The following is a 22448-nucleotide window of genomic DNA, read 5'->3' on the forward strand; positions in this document are numbered from 1 at the left end:
TCCTCTTCCATTCATGATTTTATTTGGGTCATTTCTCTTTTCTTTTTGATAAGTCTGGCCAGGGGTTTATCAATCTTATTAATTCTTTCAAAGAACCAGCTCCTAGTTTCGTTGATTTATTCTATTGTTTTTTTGATTTCTATTTCATTGATTTCTGCTCTGATCTTTATGATTTCTCTTCTCCTTCTGGGTTTAGGGTTTCTTTCTTGTTCTTTCTCCAGCTCCTTTAGGTGTAGGGTTAGGTTGTGTACCTGAGACCTTTCTTGTTTCTTGAGGAAGGCTTGAACCGGTATATATTTTCCTCTCAGGACTGCCTTTGTTGTGTCCCATAGATTTTGAACCGTTATGTTTTCATTATCATTTGTTTCCATGAATTTTTTCAATTCTTCTTTAATTTCCTGGTTGACCCATTCATTCTTTAGAAGGATGCTGTTTAGTCTCCATGTATTTAGGTTCTTTCCAAATTCCTCTTGTGATTGGGTTCTAGCTTCAGAGCATTGTGGTCTGAAAATATGCAGGGAATGATCCCAATCTTCTGATACCGTTTGAGGCCTGATTTAGGACCGAGGATGTGATCTATTCTGGAGAATGTTCCATGTGCACTAGAGAAGAATGTGTATTCTGTTGCTTTGGGATGAAATGTTCTGAATATATCTGTGATGTCCATCTGGTCCAGTGTGTCATTTAAGACCTTTATTTCCTTGTTGATCTTTTGCGTGGATGATCTGCCCATTTCAGTGAGGGGAGTGTTAAAGTCCCCTACTGTTACTGTATTATTGTCGATGTGTTTCTTTGATTTTGTTATTAATTGGTTTATATAGTTGGCTGCTCCCATGTTAGGGGTATAGATATTTAAAATTGTTAGTTCTTCGTGGTGGACAGACCCTTAGAGTATGATATAGTGTCCTTCATCATCTCTTATTATAGTCTTTGGCTTAAAATCTAATTGATCTGATACAAGGATTGCCACCCCAGCTTTCTTCTGATGTCCATTAGCATGGTAAGTTGTTTTCCACCCCCTCACTTTAAATCTGGAGGTGTCTTCGGGTCTAAAATGAATTACTTGTAGGCAACATATAGATTTTGTTTTTTTATCCAATCTGATACTCTGTGTCTTTTGACTGGGGCATTTAGTCCATTAACATTCAGGGTAACTATTGAGAGATATGAATTTAGTGCCATTGTATTGCCTGTAAGGTGACTGTTACTGTATATTGTCTCTGTTCCTTTCTGATCTACTACTTTTAGGCTCTTTGTTTGCTTAGAGGACCCCTTTCAGTATTTCCTGTAGAGCTGGTGTGGTGCTTGCAATTTCTTTCAGCTTTTGTTTGTCCTGGAAGCTTTTTATCTCTTCATCTATTTTCAATGATAGCCTAGCTGGATATAGTATTCTTGGCTGCATGTTTTTCTTGTTTAGTGCTCTGAATATATCATGCCAGCTCTTTCTGGCCTGCCAGGTCTCTGTGGATAAGTCTGCTGCCAATCTAATATTTTTACCATTGTATGTTACAGACTTCTTTTCCTGGGCTGCTTTCAGGATTTTCTCTTTGTCACTAAGACTTGTAAATTTTACTATTAGGTGACGGGGTGTGGGCCTATTCTTACGGATTTTGAGGGGGGTTGTCTGCACCTCCTGGATTTTGATGCTTGTTCCTTTTGCCATATTGGGGAAATTCTCTCCAATAATTCTCTCCAGTATACCTTCTGCTCCCCTCTCTCTTTCTTCTTCTTCTGGAATCCCAATTATTCTAATGTTGTTTCGTCTTATGGTGTCACTTATCTCTCGAATTTGCCCTCGTGGTTCAGTAGCTGTTTGTCCCTCTTTTACTCAGCTTCTTTATTCTCTGTCATTTGGTCTTCTATATTGCTAATTCTTCTTTCTGCCTCATTTATCCTAGCAGTGAGAACCTCCATTTTTGATTGCACTTCATTAATAGCTTTTTTGATTTCAGCTTGGTTAGATTTTAGTTCTTTTATTTCTCCAGAAAGGGCTTTTATATCTCCCAGAGGGTTTCCCTAATATCTTCCATGCCTTTTTCGAGCCCGGCTAGAACCTTGAGAATTGTCATTCTGAACTCTAGATTTGACATATTACCAATGTCTGTGTTGATTAGGTCCCTAGCCTTCGTTACTGCCTGTTGTTCTTTTTTTGTGGTGAATTTTTCCGCCTTGTCATTTTGTCCAGATAAGAGTATATGAAGGAGCAAGTAAAATACTAAGAGGGTGGCAACAACTCCAGGAGAATATGGTTTAACCAAATCAGAAGAGATCCCAAATCGTGAGGGGGGGAGAAAGGGGGAAAAAGAAGTTCAGAAAGAAAAAAAAAAAAAGAAAAGAAAGAAACAAAAAAGAAAGCGAATAAAGAAAAAATATAAAAAAGGAATATATATATATACATATATGTATGTGTATATATATATATATATATTAGATAAACTAGTTAAATGTTAAAAAAAAGAAAAGGGTAAACGTTAAAAAAAATTTAGGAGAAGAAGAGAAAAAAAATTGAAAACGAAGAAAAAGTTAAATTAACTGCAAGACTAAAGAATCATGGGGAGAAAGCCATGAGTTCCGTGCTTTGCTTTCTCCTCCTCTGGAATTCTGCTGCTCTCCTTGGTATTGAAACTGCACTCCTTGGTAGGTGAACTTGGTCCTGGCTGGATTTCTTGTTGATCTTCTGGGGGAGGGGCCTGTTATAGTGATTCTCAAGTGTCTTTGCCCCAGGTGGAATTGCACCGCCCTTACCAGGGGCCGGGCTGAGTAATTTGCTCAGGTTTGCTTTTGGGAGCTTTTGTCTCCTGAGCGGTTTCTGGAGAGAGGACGGGAATGAAAATGGTAGCCTCCCCGTCTCCGGCCTGGAGGAGCCAAGAGCCCAGGGCCCCACTCTTCAGTGCACCCTCAAAGAATAGTGCCCAATTACTCCCGTCTCCCTGGCCTCTGGCCGCCCTCCGAGCTCACCCAGCCTGCGAACGATTCAAGGTAACCCTGAGCTGGGAGCTCACTTCTCAGCTCTGTCTCTATAGCTGGCTTCCCCGTTCTAATACCTGCAAACTCTGCGACACTCAGACACCCCTGATCCTTCTGTGACCCTGCGGGACCTGAGGCCATGCTGACCCCGCGTGAGCTTCACCCCGGTTTAGCCTCTGGAGCGATGTCCCTCAGCGGAACAGACTTTTAAAAGTCCTGATTTTGTGCTTTGTTGCTCCGTAGCTTGCCGGGAGCCTGCCCCTCCCCCCACGGTCTATCTTCCTGTCGCTTTGGATTCACTTCTGCACAAGTCCTACCTTTCAGAAAGTGGTTGATTTTCTGTTTCTAGAATTGTTGTTCTTCTTCTCTTATCTCCTCTTGGATATGTAGGTGTTTGCAATCTTTAGATAAGCTATCTAGCTGATCTCCTGCTAGCTGAAGTAGTTTCAGCTTGCTACTTCTCCGCCATCTTGACTTCTCCACCAAGTTTGTACCTTTTGATAACCTTCATTCATTTCACCCACCTGCCTCCTCCCCCATGGCCCTCTACATCTGGCAACTCCAGTCTTTTCTTTGTAGCAATGGGTTTGGTGGTGGTTGGTTTTTTAGATTCCGCATATAAGTAAGGTCATACAGTGTGTATTTTTGAGTTTGACTTATTTCATTTATATAATGCCCTCAGGGTTTACCCATGTTGTTGCCAACGTCAGGATTTTCTTCTTTTTTTGTGGTGGAAATAATATTCCTCTGTGTGTATGTATCTCATTTTCTTTAGCCATTCATTGTTCTTGGACACATAGGTTGTTTTCACAACTTTTGTAAGTATAGCTATTGTAAGTATAGCTGCAGTGGACATGGGGTTATGGGTATCTTCTTGAGTCAGAGGTCTCAGATAAGTAGCCACTTTTTCATAATCACTGAGTCTGATTTCTGGATCATATGTAGTTCTATTTTTAATTTTTTGAGGAACTCCATATTGCTTTCCGTAGCAGCTGTACCAGTTTACATTCTCATCAGCAGTATACAAAGGTTCCCTTTTCTCCACATCCTCACCAACACTTGTTATTTCTTGTGTTTTTGATAGTCATTCCAACAGGTGTGAGGTGACATCTCATTGTGGCTTTGACTTGTATTTCCCCAATGATTACTGATGTCGAATGCCTGTACATGGATGTGTTGGCCATATGTATGTCTTCTTTGGAAAGATGTCTACTTACACATCTGTTCATTTTTAAAATAGGTTGTTTTTTTTTTTTTTTGCAGTTGAGTTTTATGAGTTTTTACATATATGTTGGATATTAACCCCTTATCAGATATATGATTTGCAAATATTTTCTCCCATTTGGTGGGTTGTGTTTTCATTTTGTTGATGGTTTCTTTTGCTGTGTGTAAGATTTTTGGTTTTAATCCCACTAGTATATTTTTGTTTGTGTTACATTTGCTTTTGGTGTCAAATCCAAAAATTCCTCACCAAGAGTGATGTCAAGGAGCTTACCTTTATGTTTTCTTCTAGGTTTCAGGTCTTATGTTCAAGTCTTTAATTTATTTTGAGTTAGTTTTTGTGTGTGGTGTTAAGATAGTGCTCTGCTTTCATTCTTTTGAATAGGCTGTTCAGTTTTCTCAACTGTTTGTTTATTGAAGAGATTGGACTTTCTCCGTTGTATATTTTTGGCTTCTTTATTGTAAACTAATCGACCATGTATATATGGTCCACATATATGTGGACTCGTTTCTGGACTTTCTTTGTGTTCCATCGATCTACGTGTTTGTTTCTATGCCAATACCATGTTTCAGTTACTATAACTTTGTGATGGAGTTTGAAATCAGGAAGCATGTTGCCTCCAGCTTTGTTCTTTCTCAGGATTGCTTTGGCTATTTGGAGTCTTCTCTGGTTCCATACAAATTTTAGGATTGTTTGTTTTATTTCTGCAAAAAACCATTGAAGTGAATTTATAGATTGTTTGGGTAGGATGGAGTATTGATTCTGTGATATTGATTCTTTTAATCCACAAGCATGGACTATTTTTCCATATTTTTATGTCTTCATTTCCTTTCATCAGTGTCTTGTGATTTTCAGTGTACAGGTCTTTCACCTCCTTGGTTAAATTTATTCCTAGGTATTTTATTCTTTTAATGCTATCGTGAATGGGATTGTCTTCTTAATTTCTTTCTGATAGTTCATTATTATTGTGTAGAATTGTAGTAAATTTTTATATGTTGATTTTGTGTCACACACCTTTCTTGAATACATTTATTAATTCCAAGGGTTATTTGGTGGAGTTGTTAGGATTTTCTGTATATAAAATCTTACCATTTGCACTGGCAGTTTTATATGTTCCTTTCTGATCTGGATACTAATTATTTTTTTTTTTTTTCTGGCCTAATCACTCTGGCTAGGACTTCCAGTATTTTGTTGAGTAAAAGTGGCAAGAGTGGCCATCCTTGTCTTATTCTTGATCTTAGAGGAAAAATAATCAACATTTCACCATTGAGTATGATGTTAGCTGTGGGCTTGACATATCTAGCCTTTATTATGCTGAGGTATCTTCTCCCTGTACCCAGTCTTTTGAGAGTTGTTTTGTTTTGTTTTTATCATAAATGGATGTTGAATTTTGTCAGATGTTTTTTCTGTATCTTTTGAGATGATTATATGATTTTTATCTTTGATTTTCTTAATGTGGTATATAGCACATAGATTGATATGTGGGTGTTAAACCATCCTTGTGTCCTTGGAATAAATGCCACTTGATCATGGTGTATGGTCCTTCTAATGTATTGTTGAATTTGTTTTGGTAATATTTTGTTGAGGATTTCTGCATCAGTGTTTATCAAGGATATTGGCCTGTAATTTTCTTTTCTTGTGGTTCCTTTGTCTGGTTTTTGTATTGATAATATGGGCCTTGTAAAATGAGTTTGGAAGTATTACATCTTTTGTTTTGGGGAAGAATTTGGGAAGGACTGGTATTTATTCTTCTGTAAATATTTGGTAGAATTCACCAGTGAAGCCATCTGGTCTTGTACTTTTGTTTGTTGGGAAGTTTTTGATTAGTGATTCAATCTCCTTATTAGGAATTTGTTCAGATTTTGTTTGTTTATTTATTTATTTGTGATTCAACCTTGATAGGTTGTATGTTTCTAGGAATTTATCTGTTTCTTATAGTGTGTCCAGTTTGTTGGCATGTAATTGTTCATAGTATTCTTTTATGGTCTTTTCTATTTCTGTGGTATTGGTTGTAATGTCTCCTCTTTCATTTCTGATTTTATTTGATTCTTTTCTCCCCTGCCCCCTTTTTTTTTTGGTGAGTCTAGCTAAAGGTTTGTTAATTTTTGTTTATCTTTTCAAAAAAAAGCTCAAATCAATGAATCATGGAACACTTGGGGCATCTGGGTGGCTCAGTTGGTTGGGTGTCTGCCTCTGGCTTAGGTCGTGATCCTGGGGTCCTAGGATCGGGCCCCACATCAGGCTCCTTGCTCAATGGGAAGCCTGCTTCTCCCTCTGCCTGCTGTTCCCCCTGCTTGTGTTCTCTCTCACTCTCAGATAAATGAGTAAAATCTTAAAAAACAAACAAACAAACAAACATGTAAACTAACGAGGTACTGTATGGTGACTAACATAACAATTTAAAAAATTAAAGAAAAAACCACTTAGCTCTTAGTTTGATCTTTTTAAATTAATATTTTTAGTTTCTATTTATTTATTTCTAATATTTATTTTTTCCATCTTTCTGCTTACTTTGGGTTTTGTTTGTTCTTTTTCTAGCTGAGGTGTAAAGAAAGTTGGGTTGTTTGAGATCTTTTTTGTTTATCGGTGCAGGCATTTATTGATATGACATCATTCTTAGAACTGTTTTTGTGGCATCCGAGAAATTTTGGTATGCTGTATTTTCAATTTAATTTGTTGCGAAATAGTTTTTTTTAGTTCTCTTTGATTTCTTCTTTGATACATGGCTGCTAACATTGCGTTATGTTTTGATTCTCCAAAATCGATATGCTTTTTTTTTCCATACAGAGCCCTAAGATAGTTGTTCTTTGTGTTTTGTTGAGAGTTTGTACATATTGTGTGTGGAAAGGTGTTTTTCTTTTTTTCTTTTTTCTTTTTTTTTAGGTGCATAGTCCTTGATACCAGAAGTTACTTTCTTAAATTGGCAACTTCATAGAATTAAGCAGTCAGAAGTGGTTAAGAAAAAATTTGTGGAGCAAGTATCTAGCTAAGCTTTACAAATAGGTTTATGTTCTTATATGAAATATTTAGTCAGCTGCTTAATTTTTGTATTTCATTAGAGTAAATAGAGGTGTATAGTTTCTGTAATTAGCTATACGGAAGTGAAATTTTTGCTTATGGTATTTTCTAGTTATAAAGTAAATGGTGGCTTATGGCAATGGAATATAGATAGTGTTTTCTATTTTAACAGTTACAGCCCTAATTTTATGTGTTTTCATGATTTATTATGATAAATAATAAAATGTTTCATGAATACCTACGCACATAGTTCCTAAAACTCGTTCAGTATTTCTGAGTAGTATTTTTCTAACTATAGATAGCCTGAAATGTTAGTGGTTTAGTGGGTAATGAAATCAGTTTAGAGGGTTTCCAAATAGCATTTTCAAAATGAAACATAATAAAGCTTGTTAAAGAACATGGCTCCAGGAAAAAAAATTTCTGTGGAACTTCAGGTTGTGTATATCAGTTTGCAACATAGTATTTTTTACTTTGTTGTATGGTTCAAACAGTGACTATTCCTTTAGAGCACCTCACTAGTTAAAATCTGGTGTAAAACTTTACATTTTCTTTTTCCATTTAAAAGGGTTAATATTGGGGTGCCCGAGTGGCTCAGTGGGTTTAAACCTCTGCCTTCATCTCAGGTCATGATCTCGGGGTCCTGGGATCCAGCCCCACCCACATCCGGCTCTCTGCTTAGCAGGGAGCCTGTTCCCCCCCTGCCCCCGCCCCACCTGCTGCGCTGCCTACTTGTGATTTCTCTCTGTCAAATAAATAAAATTTTTTAAAAAATAAAAATAAAAGGGTTAATATAATCATAATTTTGGATGATTTTGTGTGAGCTTGGAATTGTGGTTTACAAAGCACTTATGAGAATTTAGGCTTGTGCTGAGATCATTACATGGAAATATGAGATAGAATGAAGAAGTCATATGTATAATGGATTATTTTAAGTCATTATATTTTGAACTGACATCTTGGTAACATCAAGTAAGAAGTAATGTTAGTGAGATGGGTAAGAACTATCACTTAAACAGTTTGGCTTGGGTTGAAAAACATTAAAAATATCAGTGTCTTATTTTTCTTGTGTTTTATGTTATTTTGATGACATTTAAATCTAAGAGGTTAAGATATAAGGACTCTCAGATTTAAATCTGAGTATGAAATAAGAAAACAAATATTAAAATGGTTCCTGGTATTTTAATATACTATCTGCTGTACACAAGGCAACATTTTATTTTAAATAGAAGCAAATATAGTCGAGCTTATGTAAGTCAAAATGCTATACTAGATTGACTTTTTTTTTTTTAAGATTTTTTTAAAATTTATTTGACAGAGATCACAAGTACGCAGAAAGGCAGGCAGAGAGTGGAGGAAGCAGGCTCCCTCCTATGCCCCTGCGGCCACAGAAGAGACCCCTGCGGGGCTACATCCCAGGACCCTGGGATCACGACCTGAGCCAAAGGCAGAGGCTTTAACCCACTGAGCCACCCAGGCGCCCCTAGATTTACTTGTTTTATATGTAATTAAAATATTGACGACCATTGGATTTGTTTCTTAGTTGTGAGTCACAAAGGAATAATGATTCAATAGTATACTATACAGTTTTCACCTATGCAATGGGATTTTGCTTACTCTTATTTCTATTATTAGTGCCAGTTAAAGACACAGCCAACAATATAGTGGTATGTTATAAACAATGTGAGGAATGACTTCTTTCTCAGCGTTTCTTTGTTTGTTTATTTTTTTAGGACGTTTATGTTTTTGAAGTGTATGTGTCACTTATTTTTCCTGATGTTCCTCCATTTTTCTTTTTCTTTTGTTTCTTCATAATCAAATGGAAGTTATGATTTTTTGGCTAGAAAGCTACATCAGTGGTGTTGTGGTCTTTGTAAGGTATCATGGGCAGAGACACGGAATCTTGTGTTGCGCATTTGGACGATACTGATTTTGACCTCTGGTTAAGATCTTTGTTTTCTTCACTGCATAATGATGTTTTTCTTTTCAAACTGACAAGCGGGAGTGGGTGGAGACTTCTGTGATTTTGCATTTCAAATCAAACTTTTCTGGACTGAGTATCCATTTAGTATCCACTGATGATTTTTAATTGAATTAATTTCTTAGAGAAGTTTTTATTTTGATTTTTATGTAATTTTAAACTTAGAGGAAAACTGCAATATTAATATAAGAAACTTTTCTATCTTCTTTGTTCCCAATTTGCCAATTGCTTACATTTTACATATTTAAACTGTAAAATGAGTATGAGTCCCTGTCTCAAGCAGTATTGATTTTCTTTGTCTCCTACTTTCACTTCAGAGGGTTTATTTGTTTTCTTTTTCTTACTCTGTGTAGTTGTACAGAATTCTTTTATAATTCTTGTTCTTTCTGCATTCCCTCTTCATTTAAAGTTGCTGAATACTGATCATTTTCTGAGATATTTTATGAGTGGGTGTGCATATGTGCATCTATATACATATGAACTTAGCAATCTTATTCACTTCTTAAATTGTTATTTAAAATGGGAATGGGACAAATATTTTTAAGTCACAAGGTTGCATAGAAAAGGCTCTAGAGTTAAGGAAGCCAATCCACCAGCTCATTTTGTCATGACTCTTAAAAATTACCTTTCCTTGGGGTGCCAGGGTGGCTCTGTCATTATGGGCTTTGGCTCAGGTCGTGATCCCAGGGTCCTGGGATCAAACCCCACATGGGTCTTCCCACTTGGCAGGAAGCCTGCTTCTCCCTCTCTGGCGGTCTCTCTCTGTCAAATAAGTAAATAAAACCTTTTTTTAAAAAAATTACCTTTCCTTGTGAGTATTCTTTGATTTAATTCAATTCAACAGATATAGAATGGCTGCTATGTTTAAAAGATACCGTAAGAAGAATCAAGTAGTTAAAATGACTTAAATTTATAATACTTTGCAGTTTCCGAAACATCTTTGAATATGCATTTTCTTAATTGTTATTACCGATAACTCAGGAAGGTAGATAGTTCAGATAGATTTATTCCCATTTTAAATGAAGAAATTGAGGTCTTGAAAGATTGTGACTTAACCCTGGGCCCAGTGAGTGACAGCTGAAGCATGAACCAAAGTATAAGCTCAGGGTTCTTGTAAATTCTCCTGTATTCCCTTTATGCAGTGACTAAGGATGCATTAGTTTATGCAAATTCCTGGCCACAATGAGGGTATGTTTTAATTCATTCACTTAGTATTTTAAATGTTTCAAGGTCTGGGATAGGATCAGTAAAATAAGATCAAGACAGTGTCTCATAGGTTCATATAGTAGCATATGAGTAAGGTGCTTTTCGATTTAAGACAGTGACACATATCAAAATGCTTGGGTATATGAGAGTGGTTACAGCATGCTTTTTCTTGATTCATTGGTGGGTCTTTTAAACATGTGTGTTGAAAGTAGTGCTGGGCTGGGATTAGAGACTCCCACTTACTGTGATCTGTGAGTAAGATCAGTACATTCAGGATCCTTACTTAATATGCACCATTAAATTGATGTTTTCCTTACGGGATTGTGGATTTTGTCCGTGCAACATCTTCCCTCTTTTTACCATTACCCCTCAAAGGTTCAGTGCCAGAAGGAACAGGACTGTATCTTTATTTTCTCATCACATCCTCTCTTGAATAGATCATACTTTCATTGCTGTCTTTCCAGTTTGGCTCTGACTCACTGCTGTGATTCTAGCTGTTGAACAGTCTTTCAAGTTAGCAGTTAGTATTCTGGTTAAGTAAAAATTGTCACGAGGGTGCCATTCTTCGTAGTGTAGCTAGGGCAGTTTTACTAAATCAGTTATTAGGCCCCTTTTGTCAGAGGCATATAACGATTGCATGTCATAGCCCTCCCTAAATATTGATATTTGAGATTTACTGGAAATTCAGTCTGAAACTTTATTATACTTCTAGTTTTGAGTTTAGAGAAACCAAACGCCAATAAAGCGACATTTGTACTGTTTTAATATTTTAGAAGAAAACTTAAACTGTTGTAGTCTGTCTTTACTATTTTTGCCTTACCTGATTAAATTTTGCTGTTGTGTTAATAAGTTCAAAGGAAATGTTCTAATTAGTTTTTGTCGTAACTGGGAACCATAAGTTAGAGTACTTTGGAAAGTATGATAACACCTGCTCACTAGTAAATATCAATTCTTTGTCTGGCTCTTTTCCAGTCTCACTAACTGTGTCTAAATGTGTGAACCTCTTACCATCTGGGTACTTCAATTTTCTTCTAAATTTAAACAAAAAGTCTTCCCTGTATTCTACCTAATACAGTTTTGAAAAATAATGGGAGGTCATTAAAGTGCTAGCTAAAATCTAACTATTTAGAAATCATTGGCTTTAAATATATACTACCTTAAAATACTAATTTACTACTTAAAAGCCGTTGACTCTTTTATTGCTTAGTCTTTCATTGCTTAGTCTAAGACCTCTATTTTTAGAATACAGTGTATTTGAAGACCAAGCTTCATTGTTGAATTTGACAGGCATGGCATAAGGCCAGTGTGATGAGCCCAAAGGGAGAATTTGCAGAATATGCAGGTTGAAGGAGCCCCGGGACTGACTTTCCATGAAGTCCACGCTATCTGTGTTCATTCCCATGGATGGGAGATTTGCTTCAAGTTGACTGTTGTCTTCCTTTTGTACCATCTGATTCCAGTCTGCACTTGTCTTTTATAGCTCGAGACCGTCGGATGGCAGCTTAACCTTCAGATGGCTCACTCTGCTCAGGCGAAACTGAAGTCTCCTCAGGCTGTATTACAGCTAGGAGTGAGCAATGAAGATTCCAAGGTAAGACATGGTATCTCACTGAAATGGTGTATTTTGTTTACTAGGTCTTGTACTTTATTGTTAGCAGGGTCTTTGCCCTCTGGATTGAAAATTTAAACACATTTAAATTAAATAAGGATTAATGAACTGACCGATCTTTATTTGTGACAGTTTTTGATATCACAGTGGCTTATTGCTTTATTATTCCTTTGAAGAAGTATCTTGTCTTGCAAGGTACCTCTCTTGCAAGAGCATTTCATAGTATCACCTTTTAAATTCTGCAAAGGGTAAACTTGGTAATGCCAGATAAAAGTAAGATTTTTAATGATTCAGATACTTGTGGATATTTCTGGGTGTTTTCAGCTGCATATATATGGTAGAGGGAATGTTGTTGCCTAATCAACACCTGGATTATGAATGTAACGTGAATTGTATATTTGTGTGTGTGTGTGTGTGTGTGTGTGTGTGTGTGTGTGTGTGTATGTCACTTGTGTGCATGTGTTTAAATCCCAGTTCTTGCAAGATAGAATTTGGGATTCGTTTTTTCTTTTTTTAAACTGCTTGATGATTTCTCCTTTAGTGTTAATTTCAGGAAGTTTAAACACGTTACCAAGTTTAAAGAGTTGTCATGGAGTTTTTTGTTTGTTTGTTTGTTTTTTACTATAGCATATAGAGAAATATATATTTAAGATATTGATAAAAGATACTGTATTTTTATTGTAATTAATTGTGTTTCTAAGATAGATAAAGTGAGGTAACTTTTTCTCCCTAAATGAAGGAGACTTTGCTTCTTTTTAAGACAAAACAGAGGTGATAATGAGGTAGAAAGATCCGAGGAAGGACAGACGACTATGTCTGGATGTGATCAGAGAATGAGGGGAGAATGTTATTGCTTATAATGGGCATTGAAATGTGGGATACTTATTTGTTGGAACTTTTATGATGTATTATATCATGCTCATTTTTGTCTTCCATATTGGTGAGACCAATACCTGGCCCACGTTCCATGTCTATAGAGTTTTAGGCAGTCGAATTGGGTCTCACTGCATATAATTAATTAATTCATTGCAGTGTGCCGAAGTATTTCATTTCACACATTTTAAGTTGGTAAATATAATACAGATAATAATATGTAAAATAATATAAATTTAGTGGTTAAGAGTTGCACTGACTAGTATATATGGTCTAGTATATATAGTATTTATGGTACTAGTATATATATTTAGTAGCAATGTAGCTTGGGGCAACACCTTAATCTCTGAGTGGGGCAACACTCATAATCTTTATGGGTGTCAGTTTCTTCACCTATAAAATGGGGGTAATATTACCTGTCTCACAGGGTTTATGTGAAGAATAGGTACCCAATGTATGTAGTTCTTAGTTCAATGCCTAATACTAGGTAGATGCTCAAAAATTGCAGGCCACTACCATCATCGTCATCATTATCATCATCAATAAAATGTTCTTTGGCCACTGAATAAATAAAAATTTTTGTTTAAACTAAAGCTGACAATAAACTTTTTTTTACTAATGGAATTAATTTCCCTTTTTTTTACTTTCTTCCCCTGTTTTAGTTCTTGATTATGTTTTTCATATTTAGGCTAACTGGGAGTTGGGGAGGCAAAGGACAGCCTGGAAAGTCCTTTTTTTCTTCTCATGAACTAGGCAGGGAAGGCATTCCCTTAGGTTTAGCATAATAATCTGGAACTCCTTGGTGTAGACTAGGACTATTCTGCGTGAAAACATACGTATGTACCTGGGTACATTGTACATTCTTACACACATGCATACATTCTCCAAGGGGCCGTACCCCTTGACTGTTGTATTTCTCATGACTACCATATGTTATGTCTGAGTAGCTAAATGCAAATTATAGGTGGGACGGATGCTATTTTGATCATATATTGGGTATAATCTAAGTATTACGGTTTAGGCAATGCTTGACTATGGGGTGCCTGAGTCCTCCCAGCTTCTTTATTATGTCTTCAAAATATGTTTGTATGTCAGTTATATTTTTAGGCAGATGTGAAATTCAACTCATTGGCGAGAGAGGCCTGAGTGCATTAGATTTTCCTGTGCATTGCTAGTTTGAAATTTTGAATGAACCTTTGGTTATCTTTAACAACTTGTAGAGCTAGAAAACCATTTTCTTTTTTTTAAAGATTTTTATTTATTATTTGACAGAGAGAGATCACAAGTACCATAGCTAATTGGGTAAATACCCCAAATGAGATTCTGATGTTTCTATAGCAATTGCTATCTTATTATTCCACTTACAGAGGATGTCATATTATAAGTAGAGATAAATATATGATGAACTAACATTCTATATTCTGCAACTTATGAGACATAGGTAATTCTGAAGAACATTTAATTGTAGGTATGCATGCTTATAGTTGATCATAAAAATGGCCTTGGTTCTTTACTCTTCCCATGGAGTCAGGGTCTATGTCCAGGTCCCTTGAATATGGATTTATGACTTGCTTTGGACAAAAAGGTAGGCAGAGAGGCAGGCAGAGAGAGAGAGAGGAGGAAGCAGGCTCTCCGCCGAGCAGAAAGCCTGATGCGGGACTCCATCCCAGGACCCCAAGACCATGACCCGAGCCGAAGGCAGAGGCCCAGCCCACTGAGCCACCCAGGCACCCCTAGAGAACCATTTTTATGGGCAAACAGACCCTTGGGAAGAAGAGCAGCGGCACACAAAAGCAAAGGATACCATGTCAGGCTCTTTGTTCAGTGGGGAATCTGCTTCTCCCTCGCCCTCTGTGCTCTGTCTTGCTCTCTCTGAAATAAAGCTTAAAAGCATTAAAGGATATTTTCATTTTGCATGCAGATTTAAGTGAACCTCTTTGTCCGTACTGCCCATCTTCCCTATAGCATTGTGGGGATTTGGCTGCTGTTTCTTTGATCTGCTAAACAGAAGACACTAAATGAAGTGTCTTGCCCCCTGTCAGCCTGGACAGACACTTGTCATTTCCAGGTGCTGTGTGTCCTAACTCTAAGGAACAGTTGACAGCTTTATCTCTCTGTTCTTTCATTGAGCTGCTGCTGGGAAATGTGCTTTTTGTTTTTGTTGTTTTCATTCTCTTTTGTATGATCTGGTACACTATTCTTTGTACTTAAATGAGAGTTTGGGAATTCTTGAGCTGTTGGAATATTAGATGAAAGGGACAGGAATATGGAAGATGTTTTAAAAGCCACGTTTGTTAAAAGAAGGCAGAGCTTTTATTCAAAGAACCATGAAACCGGTTAATTTATGATGCAAAGTGTCTTAGAATACAGTTTCCATATGATGAAATTGGCATTTGTTTAAAACAGGAAGCAGTAAATAAAATTCTTTTAAGTGTGTATGACCCAGAGCAGTTATCCTGAAAATATACATGCATTGACATAATTCTGAGAGGATTAGTCAGTAAAAAATCATGAGAGAGACTATTTTTGATGGTGTTTACTTTTGAGCTGCTGAACTGAAAACTTCCTGTAATTCACCAAAGTGTGTGGTTTCTAAGAGTCTTTCTTCTCATTCGTTTCCAACGTACACATGAGAAGTGTAGCCTGCAGTGAAGTTTTAATTGCTATCACATTAGATAGCATTGTTGTACTGGTCTCGTTTCTCTTGGAACATTCTTGTCTCAAGGCTTTCCTGTTTTGCTACTAATTTTATCATGAAAACTGGGTGATTGTAGCTTTTCCTACAGTATTTTGATATATATTCTTCTTGTTTGCAGTTAATTGTCTTAGTGTTTCTCTGCTGTATTTAGCAAAGTAAGATTATTTTTCTGTTCTGAGATACCTCAAAATGAAGGTTTTTTTTTTTTTTAATTTTTTATTTCATTAGAGGGCAGTAGAGCTCTTTGCTTACCTAACCTCTGGCATTTACAGTGTTATTTGAAATAACATTCAAAATAATGTGTGAAGTCAGTAGTTGTGGGAAATGCTAAGTGTTCACATTTCTAATCTGTATATAACAATAGAGTTCTCTTGTTTCCATCAACAAAATTAATGCCTATTAATCAGATATGTACAGAACAAATAAATGAAATCATTATGACTTCATTGTTTGTTAATTTCTTTATGATTATTTGCCAAAATGCAATTTATTAAAAAGCCTTCAACAGTATTGACATTTTTGTTACATTCTGTCACTTGAATTAATTTCTTTATGAGAAAAGAGAACCAAATAATTCCCTAATGGCTCTAATAAGTTTTATAGTGTAACTAGTTCCAGGCTAATTATAGACAGTTGGAGTTTCTTTATTTATAGAGAATAGCAATTTTATACTTAAGAAACATTGATAATTGTGAATATTCCAAACACTTTAACTTTGAATATTTTAAAAACACTGAAATATTTAAATTTTGCTATTAAGTGTGCATTATTGCATTTTACCCAATAACTTTGCAATTACATCATATTTTGTTAGTACAGTGGTTCTGAATTTTTTTGGTACATCTTTTAAGAAAGAATCTTTGTGTTTCATTCTTTTCTCCTTTTGAAACAACTGGGATGAAAATCACCTTGAAAGGGAATTGTCATTTATTTACCTTAATGTTAAGTTGGATTATGTTTAGGTTGCACGTGGTACTTTATGGATGGGTAATTATGATTGCAGCTGAGTTTAGGACTTTCAGTACCAGATTTTTGAGTTAGAGACCTTTATTCTTATCTCCAGAATGGATGGCAAATTCTATTTAGAATGAAGAAAAAGGAGGGAAAACCCTGTTTTAGTGCTTACCCTCTGCTAGGCATGATCTCTCCTCCATTAAACTACATCTTTGAGGTGTGAATTCTTATTACTATCAGTATTTTATAAAAAGGCTGAGAAATGGAAACAAATATGCCTTAAATTATTCCCTCAGGTTGTACAACTGAAAAACAGTAGAACTAGGATTTAAAACCAGACAATTTTACTTCAGAGCCCTGTGCTTTATTCATTGCTAAGATACTATATCTTTTCGCTTGTTTAATAATTTAGTAGTTGGTCCTGTGAGAAGTATATATGTTTGAGGGTGCTGAAAGCTGTTCCTTTTTAAAAAATTAATTAATTTACTTGAGAGAGAGAGAGAAAAGGAGGGGCAGAGAGAGCGGAAGAGAGAGAAAAGGGGGGGCAGAGGAAGAGGGATAGGGAGAGACAATCCCAGGCAGACTCTGTGCTGAGCATGGAGCCCAGCTGGAGGCTTGATACTAGGATCCTGATACCACGACCTGAGTGGAAAGCTGGAGTCAGACCCTTAACCTGCCATGCCACGCAGGCGCCCTGAAAGAAAGACAAGGCAAAGAATGTCTTATCGTTGTTGGTTGTTGTTCTCCATAAAGTGATAGGTATGCGTATTCTAAATTTCCGTTTCTGTTTCTTTGTTTAAGTTGAAGTAATTTTACACTTTAAGTGAATGAGAGATACTACTACACACTTTCACACAGTAAGTAAAGTTGCGTGTTTGGATGTTACCTCCATTCAGCAGAGGCTCCATTTATCAGCACTCTTCACTCTCACAGCTGCGTGGCATCATTGGTGTTGGCACCTCATGAACAAGGAAGTAGGCCATGTCATTGAAAAGAAAACATCCTTAGATCTGTTTATGACAGATATCTTAGAAGAAGATATGTATATTGTTCAAATTATGGACTCTTGTAGTAGAAATTTAAAGTAGTTTGATTTCCTTTAAAGTGATATTTGTACTGACTGATTTTGAAGGACCTTCAAATTTCTCTGAGCTACTCTAATAAGCAGGTCTGAATTTTACAACTATTGTACTTTCTACAAATCTAATCTACACAGTGAATACATTTCAGTGTGTTCCCTTGATAATTTTTGTTTATTTTTCTCTTGTATCATAGCTGTATTTTTATAATGGACATTTTTGGAAAATACAGGGGGAAAAGTGGATTAAAACAAGGTATAATTCTGGGACGCCTGGGTGGCTCAGTTGGTTGGACGACTGCCTTCGGCTCAGGTCATGATCCTGGAGTCCCGGGATCGAGTCCTGCATCGGGCTCCCAGCTCCATGGGGAGTCTGCTTCTCTCTCTGACCTTCTCCTCGTTCATGCTCTCTCTCACTGTCTCTCTCTCAAGTAAATAAATAAAATCTTTAAAAAAAAAAAAAACAAGGTATAATTCTAATACCCACAACATTTGTTTGGTTTTGCTCTAGGACCTTCCAGTTTTTGTTTTGTTTTCCTATGGAACTCTTAACTTCTGAGTGGTTTTTTAAAAAATAGTAATTACATTTGGTTGAAGCACAGAAATTGAGGTTTTACTATTATTTCAGTACTCGGTATGGTTATGAGAAGATAATCTCATTTGTTGGAATTTTTTCCCATTTTGATAAGAAGCAGTTTTTACCTTTTCTATGACATGCTCTCTGTGATCTGAAGAAACAGTCTATAAAGTCTTGGGCTTTTTACTCACTGATTTTGATGAACAGTTTTATAAAATGAGCTTTGCCTCTGGCAGTTCCATATCAAGATACTAATTCTCATTTGTACAATATGGGATGTTATTTAGGGTTCCAAAAATTTTGAAGACATGTCAGTGGTTTTTCTTCTCTAATCAAATGATTGATAAATATTGATTGTCTTTCTTTTTAAAAAATTATGGATTTTCTTAATTACTGAAGTTATGTATGTTTATTATAGAAAACTTGAAAATTCCAGAGATATAAAGAGAATCTCATAGATTGACCCCCCAGGACGTAGCCAGTCTATTCGATCTCTTTTATTTTGGTGTTTATTCTCCAAATACTTTATTTTGAGAGTGGAATCATATGAATTCTTTGATTTTATGTATAACTGCTTTTTTCACAAATCATGCAAAACCTCTTCCACATCGCTTCAAACTTACCATAAATGTATTTTAAATGACTCTGTCATGCTTTGGCTATGACATACTATGATTTTGTGACAGTTCCTTTATTGTCAGATAATGGGTTTGTTTCCAGTATTTTCCTATTAAATTGTGATAAACATCTTTGTGTATATTGAGTAGGTGCTTAACAAACATGTACTGAATGATCGATGAATGAATTAAATGAATGAAGGAAGCCTCCTTGGTATAAAAGGTTGTTCTCCAGGAGTATAATTAGTAGATGAACGGTCATAACCTAAAAAAAGGTCCTTTTAGTTTCATAAATGGCTTTCCATAATTCTTTTGCAAACACACACAGAAACTCAAAGGTCGTATCGAAAGAATTTAAGAGCTTTTAGAGAAGAGTGTAACATTACCATCTTAAATACAGATTCTTTGATAACTAGTTAATTACTTTGGATAATTTTAGGGGACCAGTGAAAAGCTCAGGTACTTCTGTAATTTTAGAGAGCCCTCTATTTTACAATTTCTGTATTCCAGTAGTGTACAAATTAAAAAGCTTTCATTATACGTGTTTTATTTTATTATAGAACATGCAGAAGCAATTTGATCAAATACTCCGGCCGTTAGGGAAAATAGAATCAACCCTTATTTGTGAGATAATTGCCCAGATACTCTGGGAAGAAAGCCTGGTTCTTTGGAATCGAATTTATTTAAGTATCGCTAAAGCTTTGTGGCTCTAGTTTTCTGATCCTTAATTTTGTTTTGTGTCCTTTTTTATTGTAATCAATTTCTCAATGATAGTGCCCTTCAGGTGTTGTATTTTCTACATAAAAGCAATACAAAATGTTTTTCCTCAATTTAGTATATGTTTTTTTTTAGTTCTGTGTCAGTTGGACTTTCTAAAAGACTTTATGTATATAAGTACCTCGATGTGTTCTGATCATGTATGTAGAGCTCCTTGATATCATAGCGAACCCCCTTGTGTCTGAGAGTGAGTGTGTGTGTATTAAACTTTCATATTTCAGGCTCCCTAATGGAAACTCTGCATTTATCCATGGTAAGACTTTATAAGCTAAAAAAAATATTGTTTTGGACACTATCTTTGATGGGTAAAGACAAGCAGAATATTGATACACAATTAGAGTGTGATAGAATTGAGTATTCATGTGGAGGAAGTGATAAAAGAGTCTTGGAGGAGAAAATCCTTTTTAAAAATACTCCAGAAAGTTCATACATTTGAGAATTAAAATACCATCTTTTTACTAACATTCTTTTGAAAAATGTTGTGGGATTCCAAAGTAGGGAAACAAATAATACCACCCTTGTTTGTCTTTCCTATCCTTGTAAGCTTTTTTTAACTTTTTATATCCAGAGGCAATTGATAATTATAGTATTTCACAGACCTAGTAGAACATATTTAGAAATACCTTTACATTTTGTTTAATGTATTTCTGTGGATTAGAAGTGACAATAATGGAAACCTGTGGTTTAAGTATTTTGAAATAAAAGTGTTTATAATGAATTAGAAAGCTGAGCAAATAAAATGCAGTTTCATAAATTAAACAGTAACTTTAGGCAGTAAACTTAAGGCAGACACTTAACATCAAAACACTTTAGCTCAAATTCCATTCAAGAAATATTTATTAAACATTGCCTGTGTAGGAAATACTAGACAAGGTATTACTGAGATGGAGAGTTTTATTTTTCATCATGGAGCTTCTGTTCTAGCAAGCCAGGAAATAGAAGTTTAGTGATTACTACAGAAGGAAATATATGGAGCTCTGGAAACTGACAGCAAGGAGTTACAGACTGTAACAAGTTGGGGAGTTACAAATGAGGAAAAAAGCACATAAAAAAGGATAGAGACTTACCTTTAAAGTGTATGGAGTATGACATAGCTCTGATATCCAGGTAGAGATGGTTGGCCATTGGGGCTTGGGAGAAATTATAGACTAGAAATTGAGATTTGGAAATCGTTAAGGTTTAGATTATAGTTTCAGTCATGAGACTGGAGGAGATCAATCACTTAGGGACAGAATATAGAAATTTATGACCTCCTAAATTTAAAAGGCCAGTAGAGCTTGTCACAGTGATTGGAAAGGAACAGCCAGAGACTGAAGGAAGAACATTTCTTGGAGAATGAATTATGTCACATGCCGCTAAGGGGTAGAAGAGAAATAAATAAATAAATAATCTCATCTCCCCCTCACAGCTATGAATTAGGTGCTAATATTTCCCCTAGTTTGCTCAGTGGTTAAATCTCAGTACCTAGGTTGGGTCCTAGAAACTGACAGAGTCAAGATTTGAATCCAGGTCCATCTCACTTAATAACCTGAACTTATAATTACTATTCTGTGGTAAAAAAAAAAAAAAAAAAAAATGAATTTAGTGACATGGAGATTATTGGTGAGCACTATCTGGGGCCAGGAGGAGATGTTTAAGTGGAAGTCAGTGTGGAATGCTGTTGAGGGATCAGGAATCAGATAAGTGAGTGACCGATTTGATTGGTTGGACTTCTCTGATAACTTTGACAATTGTAATCTCAGTTACATTTGAGAAGAAGTAGAAATCTGATTGGATTAAATTGAGGAGAGAATTGGGGATTAAATTGGGGACACCAAGTGTAAGACTCCATCTAAGTAACTCTTTCAAGAAGCACAGAGATAGGACAGTCCGTGTAGGGGGTGTGGATTTAGTGAGTGCTGAAGGGAGAGGAGGTTGGCATGTTGCAGATCCGTCAGGGGAGAAATGGATAACGTAGGATAGAGAGGGCTATAATTACCTGGAGGAAGTGAGAAGATCCAGAGCCGGATGGAAGGGTTGGACTGTGATGGGAGTGGGAACCTACCGTTTGTTGTAATAGGAAGTAAGGAAGAGTGTGGGTGAGGTAGGTAGTTTGGGGTGTTAGAAGAAGAAGTTGTGTCTCTGATTGCTTCTGTTTTCTCCAGGCAGTCATTTGTTGGGAGAATGGGTAGGTCTAGGAGGCTTGAGAACAGAGTAGAAAGTATGAAAGAGTTTGTATACGGGGAAAATGAATGAACTAGTTATTTTAGTCTACTTTGCTGTGTTGGACAGTGCTGATTGCCCATTTGAGATTTGTGGCCATGGATTTAAAATGAGAACTGTTAGAAGGTTGCACATTTTTCTTGATCCATTTTTCGTTGCTTTGGTCTAGAGGTAGAATAGATGGATAATTGGATTTAAGCAGGGTTTCATCTTTGCCTGGTGTTATCAGATGAGGGGAAAAGGGAGAAAGGATGGCAGACACACACATACACATGTGAGTGGTTCTAAATGGGTCAGGTGGAAAGTGAGGCTATGATATGTGTTGGGGGTGGGGTGATGGAGGGGAACTGGCTGGAAACATCTGGAATCTTGGACCATAGCCTCCCTAGAGTAGTTTGTGGTACAGAGGACTCCCAGAGGGACATATTAGTTCCAGGATCACTCGGGGCTTTTTTTCATTTGAATCTTCAGACTTCTATGGCTTGGTCTAGTGTATATTGTATCCTTTAAGAGGGAAAAGTAGATGAAAGTAAGACTTAATATCTGTTCTTGTCTTAACTTTTATCCTTGCATCCATTTGGAAACTGAAGTGGTCTAAATATATAAAGATTTGCTCTAGGTCGTAGGAGTTCCTTATGTGTGGCCGGCCGGTGGCTACTCCTTGATCTGTTG

General features: G+C 36.3%; 1 protein-coding gene across 6 annotated transcripts in view; it reads left to right on the forward strand.

Moving 5' to 3' along the window:
• COMMD10 (COMM domain containing 10) overlaps positions 1–22448 on the forward strand; it is a gene marked incomplete at its 3' end in the record, with an annotated part of 197631 nt that overhangs the window by 33076 nt on the left and 142107 nt on the right. For all 6 annotated transcript variants that reach the window (XR_014310220.1, XM_082725082.1, XM_082725080.1 and 3 more), the window contains one exon: positions 11872–11982. Coding sequence is in view for 5 of the 6 variants with exons in the window: in XM_082725082.1 (XP_082581208.1) it covers positions 11872–11982 (111 nt within the window). The remainder of the gene's footprint in view (positions 1–11871; positions 11983–22448) is intronic.

This window comes from Mustela nivalis (genome assembly GCF_964662115.1).
Source record: "Mustela nivalis genome assembly, chromosome: 3".
In the NCBI taxonomy this organism is placed as follows: Eukaryota; Metazoa; Chordata; class Mammalia; order Carnivora; family Mustelidae; genus Mustela; species Mustela nivalis.